This window comes from Centropristis striata, chromosome 22 (assembly GCF_030273125.1).
Source record: "Centropristis striata isolate RG_2023a ecotype Rhode Island chromosome 22, C.striata_1.0, whole genome shotgun sequence".
Lineage (NCBI taxonomy): Eukaryota > Metazoa > Chordata > Actinopteri > Perciformes > Serranidae > Centropristis > Centropristis striata.
In genome coordinates this window covers 30,573,242-30,583,423 of record NC_081538.1, presented here as the reverse complement: position 1 = coordinate 30,583,423, position 10,182 = coordinate 30,573,242, and the positions used below count along the sequence as shown (strand labels likewise).

The following is a 10,182-nucleotide window of genomic DNA, read 5'->3' as shown; positions in this document are numbered from 1 at the left end:
TGTGCAATTTCATAAAACACATGATTACACATGGTTAAAAAGCCAGAGTTAGTCAGAAGGCTGTATTATAGTCTCTTTCCCACAGCAACCCTAAATAGACAATAACACATCATCTGCATACATCACCACTTTATCTTTTACCTTTAAACTATTTATTATCTTTTTAGACTACTTATTACATATGCGTAATGTCTGAATGTCTTTTTAAAGCACCTTATATATGAGAAGCACACGTACTACTATAACCACGTATTACTGATTGGTCAGATGCCACAGTGTCATTATCTGTGATGGAGAAATCCATATGGTCCTATGAGGAGACCTGTTATAGATGTCCGCTCAAGTTAACAAATGTGGTTCTTTGCCTGATAAACGGTTAAAAAAGGAGGGTTTTTTTAAAATACACACACACACATATATATAAACACATATATATATATATGTGTATATACATATATATGTGTGTGTATATGTCTACATTTCCAGAACAGAAGTCTGAAAATTCGATAAAACAGGGTTCAAAATTCTTGTTTGTTGCAGGATTTAAAAGGGATGAACTTTTTCATCTTCATTTAATAAATCAGAACATTCTGCCACAACCACAAAAAATAAAGTGTTTTTAGCTATATAATGTTGCATAAACCGGGCTATGAATGATAAATGAACAAACCTTGAGAATATGTTCAGGAATAAAACTGAAAAATCTGAATCATTTTAAAAAAGACTAAAAAAACTTGCTTTGAGAAAAACAGCCTTAAAATACATTTTGACTCTACAGGTGAATGGGAATTTTTTTTTTTTAAACTTCTAGTAGGTTTCATTATGAAACTTCCCCAGTTGATTATTTACATTAAGACAATTCATTTTTGTTTTACAAGTTTTCTGAGATTTTATGTTTAAATATGCAAATGAGGCATTATATCTCACGCTGTTTTCTGTTACATTTAGGAGAAATCTGAAATCTCAGGACACGAATAGACAGAATGTAGTAAATAAATAATTAAATGTGTTTTTTTTTAAATATTTTCTTTCCACGAGTCTGAAAGTGTTGTGTATGTGTGTATGTGTGTGTCTATGTGTGTATATATATGTATATGTATATATAACCCAGAAACTTTTAAAACTGAAAAAATGTGATATTATCCTGCTTCTTTTCACAATAATACATTTATCTTTTAAACATTCCTCTGCAGCTAAAAGTCCTGTTGTGCTCATTTATGTAACTCCTTTACGAAATAAAAAACTGCAGTTATTCTCTGTGTTTATAAACGCTACAATCTATGTGAAAATAAGCAGGATGAAATAACTTTTATATTGTTTTATTTATCATGTAACATTCTGCTGGTTTGAATCTTTTAATTCAGGTTTAATGTGACAGAAAACTTTTTATTTAGTGACCAACCAGCCGTGACCTTTCATCGCTCTTATTTTACAGTTTCGTTACAAGAGGAGAGTTTACACACAGAGCTACGTGGACGACAAGCAGCTGGCCAAGCTGCACACCAAGGTACACACACACACACACACACACCTGCATCAAGTAGATGAATCACTGTAAGTGCAGCTATGTTGTGTTTAAAGTGGGTCTCGAGAATACAAATCCTTTTAGAAAGCTTAATAATCATGTTTATGTGCTCCCACTGTCCATAATAACACTTATTTCTGTGGCCTTGTATTTCACTGTAATCTATAAAATCTATATAAAATCTCCATAAATCTATAAGTCCTGCAGCTCTGTGGAATCAACACAATCATGACTAGAAGTGGGAACAACTCAAACAGTCTTAGTGCAGAATAACACAGTTAGAATGACAGAAACCAGAAAAAACACAAGTTGAATCGCTTTTCCAAGTGCCCACAAGTGCCCACAAGTGTCACAAATGTTGTTACAAACACCAAAAAATGACTTAAAATGACCAAAAAAGACACAAAATTACCCAAAATTATGTAAAATGACTAAAAAATTGATGTAAAAGTAACCAAAAGACACAAAATTAGCAATAAAAAACATTAAAATGACCAGAACAGTTTTCTCCACATATTGAAGTATTGTCGTATTTGTAGCCTCTCCTGTCCTCTCCTCTCTGCTCTGTGTAAACAGCCTCTCCTGTCCTCTCCTCTCTGCTCTGTGTAAACAGATTCTCAGTGAATATTTGTCACGTTTTGTCTCAGCAGAATCAATCATGTCTTCAGTGTCTCTGAGGAGCAGAATTTAATTTTTCACTAAAATTTCACTATTTTAATCTTCGTTTTGGCCTCATAAATCTCCAAAACCTATGATCCATTCAAAGACTGTCAGAAAGGTCAATTTGCACCGATTACGCCTGTTTTTACAGTTTCTTTCTCTGATAAACGGAGGATTTTTGGCAATATTTTAAACGAAACATACTTTTTTTTTATCCCGCCTGATTTTTTTTTTAGGAGAATTTGAGCGATCACATTTTTACTTATTCATCTAAATGCATCATTTCTGTTTTTCAGGCCAACCTGAAGCGCTTTATGGAACATGTTCACCAGAAGAATGTGGAGAAGGTTTCCAAATGGTTGGAAAAGGGCCTGGACCCCAACTTCCACGACTCCGACACCGGGGGTGAGTGCTGATGATATTATATCATCTTAAAGTGGCTGTAAAGTTCGCCTCTATGCAGATGATACTGTTGTATTTCTGACTCACTGAAAGTCTGTAACAAGTGGTAAAAGACTGAAAACTAGAAAAATACCAAAAGATAAAATGACAAAATAACATCAAAAGATTAAAGAAAGCCTTTATTTATCCTCCTCAGGTAAACAAACTGACCTCACAGTCCTCGCTCAGAGTTTATTTATGTCCAGCGCTGAGCTCTTATTTCTGGAACAATAATAACAATAATAATAATAACAATAACTTGTCTGTCTGTCTGTCTGTCTGTCTCAGAGTGTCCTCTGACTCTGGCGGTCCAGCTGGAGGAGAGCTGCGACCTGATTAAAGTCCTGCGCAGCGGAGGAGCTCACCTGGACTTCAGGACCAGAGACGGGATCACCGCTCTGCACCGGGCCGTCCTCTGCAGGAACAGCGCCTCGCTCACCGTGAGAACGCCACAACAACAACAACAACAACAACAACAACAACAACTCACTGACAACAACATTACTTGAGAAACTAGCTCATAATTTTGAAAAAGTAACTCATTATTTTGGGAAAGTAACTCATTATTCTTGAGAAACTAGTTCACTATTTTATTACCTCTCTGAGTGAGAAAGTGGATTAAAGATCAATACATTGCCGAGGTACAGCGAAGAGAACTTTATCCATTTCAAGGCTGCTGAAATAAGGTGGTCCAGAGTCCAATGAAGCATGTGTTCTCTCTGCTTTTCTGTCTGTGCGCAAGAATATTTAAACAATACTGTTTTTTAACGTCCCACACCCAACGTATGGGCACGTTTTCCCGGGAACGAGCACGCTGCTAAGTCTACTTTTTAACCTTAAAAGGAATTCAACATATACTGTTTATATTTGAATTCCAGAGCCTCTAATGTCTGACAAATCCCAGATATTTACAGTTCATTATTCTGGTTTAAACCAGTTGTTACAGGTCAGACTGGGGCTTCTTTAGTAAAGCAGAACACTTATATTAAAAGTAACATAAAATATACTACACTTTCTTATAATATCACTTACAGTTGATATATATATATATATATATATATATATATATATATATAGTACATAAACACCAAAAAGAAACATCACATTAGAAAAACAGACAAAACAAATTATAAATCAACACCACATACAGAATAGAATAGAATGCCTTTATTGTCACTATACACATGTACAATGAGATTTGAGAGCTGATTCCAAAAAGCAGTGGGATAAATCACAGTAAATGAATAATGTGGAACTACAGTGTTCCAGTTAAACGAATCAACGTCCCGTCCCGTTTCTGTCCTCAGACTCTGCTGGACCTCGGAGCGTCTCCGGACTACAAGGACAGCCGGGGCCTCACTCCTCTGTATCACTCCGCCATGGTGGGCGGCGCCCCCTACTGCTGCGAGCTGCTGCTGCAGGACCACGCCACCATCGGTACGGAGGCCCTCAGGGGCCAAACCTGCTGTGTGTGTGTGTGTGTGTATGTGTGTGTGTGTGTGTGTGTGTGTTCTTGTATTTCCTACATAGTGAGGACCGGAACACGTTTTAAACCAAAACTATTATAACCTTGGTAGGGAATTCACTGTTCCAATGAGGGTCCTCACAAAGATAGAAGTACAAGGATGTGTGTGTGTGTGTGTGTGTGTGTGCCCTTTATGACAACTTTATTATGTGTTAATTTTGTTTGTGTCTCTTGTGAGAAAAAAAAAAATGAAACACTTCGCCACTGAAAGAATGCTTGTTGTCATGGTTGCAGGGATGACTGATGAGAACGGGTGGCAGGAAATCCACCAGGTGACACACACACACACACACTCATATACATACATATATATATAAACATACACAATTAGCTCAATTGTTTTCCCCATACAATTATGATTTTTTGTGTGTGTGTGTGTGTGTGTGTGTGTGTGTGTGTGTGTGTGTGTGTGTGTGTGTGTGAGTTCAGGCATGTCGCTATGGTAACGTGCAGCACTTGGAGCACCTGCTGTTCTACGGCGCCGACATGAGTTCCCAGAATGCATCGGGAAACACCGCACTGCACCTCTGTGCTCTCTACAACCAGGTAACACTCAAAAATATATATATATATATGTATTTATGTATATTTTTAAAAAATGTATACATGTTTTAATATTTTTTTAATCCTTTCATTCTCTGTTTCATGTGTTTTTATTGTGACGTTAATGAAATGATCCGTGCTGGTTTCTGCAGGACAGCTGTGCCAGAGTTCTGCTGTTCAGAGGAGCAAATAAAGACGTTAAAAACTACAACAACCAGACTGCCTTCCAGGTAGAACAAGAGACAGAACTACAAATTAATTAACACATTCAGCCTTTTGGGCCTCAGACAGGAAGTCAGGAAGTTGTTGACAGACGCTCTGACACATTGTTGGTTTGACTCATTTCATCATGGAAGAAAATTTCTGCCAATATGATGAAAAAAAAAGATCCTGTGAGCCAATAAAATGATAAATAAAAATAAAATAAAAACTTTATTTGAAAAGGTTTGAGATTATTTTGAGATACTGAGTCATTATTTTAAAATACGTAGTCATTATTTTGAGAACTTACTCATTTATATTATCTCATTATTTTCAGATCCAAACACATTTTTTTAAAGATACTGAGTCATTAATTTGAGATGCTAACTCATTAATTCCAGATACTAACTCATTTTTCGGTTAAAAGTCATTAGTTTGTAATAACCAAATAATTATTTTGCGATACAAAGTCATTAAGTCGAGATACTAACTCATTGTTTCAAGACAGTTATTATTTCAATCAAATGTGTCTTTATTTCGAGATATTAACTAATTATTATGCGATATAAAGTAAATATTTCATAGTACTTACATGTTATTTTCAGATAATTCCATGTTATTTTTGGATAATTCCATGTTATTTTGAGATAATTGTGTATTATTTTGGGATAATTCCATGTTATTTTAGGATAATTCCATGTTATTTTTGGATAATTCCATGTTATTTTTAGATAATTGTGTATTATTTTGGGATAATTTCATGTTATTTTGGGTTACTAAGTCATGATTTCGAGATAAATCATTATTCTGAGACACCAGGTCAAGATCTGATTTATAAAAACTTATAGGATCTTTTTTTGCAAACATATTGATAGAGATGGGCTTCCATTTTTTTCCCACATTGGTTGACAATAAGAAAAACACAGAATAAAGAAAGCTTTGTCCTTAAATGGTTGTATATAAAAGCCGAGAGTGGTTGTTGTTATTATAATGTATGAACTCTCCCTGTGTGTGTGTGTGTGTGTGTGTGTGTAGGTGGCAATAATTGCTGGCAACTTTGATCTTGCAGAAATCATTAAGATCCACAAAACCTCTGACGTTGGTGAGTTGGCTGAGAGTGGAAACACATTCAGTGTGTGTGTGTGTGTGTGTGTGTGTGTGTTTACAGTAGCTGGTGAAGTTAACTGTGAATGTGTGTGTGTGTGTGTGTGTTTGTGTGTGTGATTGTGTGTGTATATGTGCCCAAGTAGTTCCCTTCAGAGAAACTCCATCCTACACCAAGCGCCGCAGGGCCGGCGCCCCGAGGTCGTCGGCAGGAAACGGCCTGTCGTCTCCTCGCTCTCTGATTCGCTCAGCCAGCGACAACGTTCTGGAGAGCCCCGCCTCCTCTCCTGGCCCCTCCCTCCAAAGCCTGGAAACACACCACGACACACACACACACTCGCTACGACGACACACACGCCGACTCAGGTACACACACACACACACATGTGGACACTCAGCCACAGGCTTCATATATATTTATACATCAAATCAAATCAAATCAAAATTACTTTATTCATCCCCGAGGGGAAATTCAGTTAGTCTTGTAGAATCTCTTGAAGAATGAGACAGCCTGATGTCTTTTTTTGGTAATTTTGTGTCTTTTTAGGGTCATTTTGTGTCTTTTTTTAAATAACTTTGTGTCTTTTTTGGTAATTCTTTTTTTAAGTCTTTTTTTTTTGGTCATTTTTTTCTTTTTTAAGTGATTTAATTTTTTCTGTCATTTTGTGTCTCTTTTTGGTAATTTTGTACCTTTTTTAAGTAATTTAGTAATTTAGGTGTCTTTTTTTTTAGTAACTTTTTGTCTTTTTTTGGTCATCTTGATACTGCCTCCAGCAGCCCCTAGGTAATTTGAGTTTGAGACCCCTGGTCTACAAGATATCTCATTGTTGACAGAGATGCATATTGGTAAAGGGGGCCTAAGAAAGCCCACCAATGAGAGAACGAGAAAAGCTTTGCAAAGAAAAAACTGCTTCAACCTCTGAATGAATCTCCTGCTACTTTTTTGATTCTATCATTTTTGAGTCTTAGAGTTTGGGGAAGATTTTGGTGCGTGTGTTGTTGGCGAGTTGGAGGCTCTCTACCCGTCTCACCTGGCCTTTGTTCTTTGAAGCTTTCTAATTTACCACATCTGTACTGGTGTAGTTTGTGAGCCAATTAGTGTAGTTACCCCCAAGAGATCCACCATAGACCCATTTTTGTCTATTTTTAGGGGGTATGGGGTCTTTAGTAATGATGTAGTTGCCATTAATAATGGTGCCATTAGCATTCTAATGGCTTGGTGGCATTATTAATGTTGATGGCATTAATAAAGGTGGAGTTGGCATTATTAACCAGTCTTTACCTGCCTGTCTGCCTGTCTACCTGCAGCCCCAGTGGTGGTGGAGGTCATGTGGAGACCAGCCCCCCCTCCTCCCCTCCCCTGACCCCCTCGATGAGGAAGAGGAGGCTGTACAGCGCCGTACCAGGACGCACCTTCATTGCCACCCGGTCCCACGTCCCCCAGGGGACCGGAGAGATCCAGCTGCACCGTGGAGAGAGGGTCAAAGGTCAGACTGTAGTTCTGTGTTGTATATCTGCAGTATTTACACTCTATGTGTTGTATATCTACAGTAGTTACTCTCTATATGTTGTATATCTACAGTAGTTACTCTATATGTTGTATATCTACAGTAGTCACATTCTATATGTTGTATATCTACAGTAGTTACTCTCTATATGTTGTATATCTACAGTAGTTACACTCTATATGTTGTATATCTACAGTAGTTACACTCTGTGTTATATATCTACAGTAGTTACACTCTATATGTGATATATCTACAGTAGTCACTCTCTATATGTTGTATATCTATAATAGTTACACTCTATGTGTTATATATCTACAGTAGTTACAATCTACATGTTGTATATCTACAGTAGTCACTCTCTATATGTTGTATATCTACAGTAGTTACACTCTATGTGTTGTATATCTACAGTAGTTACACTCTATTTGTTCTATATCTTCAGTAGTCACACTCTATGTGTTATATATCTACAGTACTCACACTCTAAATGTTCTATATCTACAGTAGTCACTCTCTATATGTTGTATATCTACAGTAGTCACACTATGTGTTATATATCTACAGTAGTCACACTCTAAATGTTCTATATCTGCAGTAGTCACTCTCTATATGTTGTATATCTATAATAGTTACACTCTATGTGTTGTATATCTACAGTAGTTACACTCTATATGTTGTATATCTACAGTATTTACACTCTATGTGTTGTATATCTACAGTATTTACACTATGTGTTATATATCTACAGTAGTTTCTCTCTATATGTTGTATATCTACAGTATTTACACTCTATGTGTTGTATATCTACAGTATTTACACTATGTGTTATATATCTACAGTAGTTACACTCTATATGTTGTATATCTACAGTATTTACACTCTATGTGTTGTATATCTACAGTATTTACACTATATGTTGTATATCTACAGTAGTTACACTCTACATGTTGTATATCTACAGAAGTTACTCTGTGTTTTTTATATCTATAGTGTGTACTCTATGTGTTCTATATCTACAGTGTTTCCTCTCTGTATGTTGTGGTTCTATAATGTTTCCTCTCTATGTGTTCTATATCTACAGTAGTTACACTCTGTGTGTTGTCGTTCTATAGTGTTTCCTCTCTATATGTTGTATATCTACAGTAGTTACACTCTATATGTTGTATATCTACAGTAGTCACACTCTATGTGTTGTATATCTACAGTGTTTCCTCTCTGTATGTTGTGGTTCTACGGTGTTTCCTCTCTGTATGTTGTGGTTCTATAGTGTTTCCTCTCTGTATGTTGTGGTTCTATAGTGTTTCCTCTCTATGTGTTCTAAATCTACAGTGTTTCCTCTCTGTATGTTGTGGTTCTATAATGTTTCCTCTCTATGTGTTCTATATCGACAGTGTTTCCTCTCTGTATGTTGTGGTTCTATAGTGTTTCCTCTCTATGTGTTCTATATCTACAGTGTTTCCTCTCTGTATATTGTGGTTCTATAGTGTTTCCTCTCTGAATGTTGTGGTTCTATAGTGTTTCCTCTCTGTATGTTGTGGTTCTATAGTGTTTCCTCTCTATGTGTTCTATATCTACAGTGTTTCCTCTCTGTATGTTGTGGTTCTATAGTATTTCCTCTCTATGTGTTCTATATCTGTAGTGTTTCCTCTGTATGTTGTGGTTCTATAGTGTTTCCTCTCTGTGTGTTCTATATCTACAGAAGTGGATCTCTGTATGTTGTGGTTCTATAGTATTTCCTCTCTATGTGTTCTATATCTACAGTGTTTCCTCTCTGTATGTTGTAGTTCTATAGTGTTTCCTCTCTGTATGTTGTGGTTCTATAGTATTTCCTCTCTATGTGTTCTATATCTGTAGTGTTTCCTCTGTATGTTGTGGTTCTATAGTGTTTCCTCTCTGTCTGTTGTGGTTCTATAGTGTTTCCTCTCTGTATGTTGTGGTTCTATAGTATTTCCTCTCTATGTGTTCTATATCGACAGTGTTTCCTCTCTGTATGTTGTGGTTCTATAGTGTTTCCTCTCTATGTGTTCTATATCTACAGTGTTTCCTCTCTGTATGTTGTGGTTCTATAATGTTTCCTCTCTATGTGTTCTATATCTACAGTGTTTCCTCTCTGTATGTTGTGGTTCTATAGTGTTTCCTCTCTATGTGTTCTATATCTACAGTGTTTCCTCTCTGTATGTTGTGGTTCTGTAATGTTTCCTCTCTATGTGTTCTTTATCTACAGTTCTGTCCATCGGTGAGGGCGGGTTCTGGGAGGGTTCTGTTAAAGGAAGAACCGGTTGGTTTCCTGCTGATTGTGTTGAAGAAGTCCAGATGAGACAATACGACCCACGGACGGGTAAACAACAACAACAACAACAACAACAACAACTACAACAACATAAACCATAAATAATAATACGTTTATATAGATATTTCAGACTGTGTGTAACATTAATGTGTGATATATGTTTTGTGGTTTATTTTAGAGACGAGGGAGGACCGCACCAAGAGACTGTTCAGACATTACACTGTGGGGTCCTATGACAACTACACCTCCTACAGGTAGAACACTGTCATTACACCATTCAACATTTTTATTCAAGAGCAACAGTTCATATATAGACTTATATAAAAAATTATAAAAAATATAAGAAGCAATAAAAAAATATATCAATTAAAGAAAAAAATGTTTA

General features: G+C 36.4%; 1 protein-coding gene across 1 annotated transcript in view; it reads left to right on the top strand.

Annotated features, from left to right (window-relative positions):
• shank3b (SH3 and multiple ankyrin repeat domains 3b) overlaps nucleotides 1-10,182 on the top strand; it is a 62,545-nt gene that overhangs the window by 33,454 nt on the left and 18,909 nt on the right. Inside the window, 12 exon segments of the mRNA XM_059325927.1 lie at nucleotides 1,436-1,507; nucleotides 2,482-2,590; nucleotides 2,915-3,066; nucleotides 3,934-4,063; nucleotides 4,386-4,423; nucleotides 4,581-4,697; nucleotides 4,847-4,924; nucleotides 5,931-5,997; nucleotides 6,146-6,365; nucleotides 7,308-7,486; nucleotides 9,732-9,845; nucleotides 9,976-10,051. Of these exon segments, the coding sequence (XP_059181910.1) occupies nucleotides 1,436-1,507; nucleotides 2,482-2,590; nucleotides 2,915-3,066; nucleotides 3,934-4,063; nucleotides 4,386-4,423; nucleotides 4,581-4,697; nucleotides 4,847-4,924; nucleotides 5,931-5,997; nucleotides 6,146-6,365; nucleotides 7,308-7,486; nucleotides 9,732-9,845; nucleotides 9,976-10,051 (1,352 nt within the window).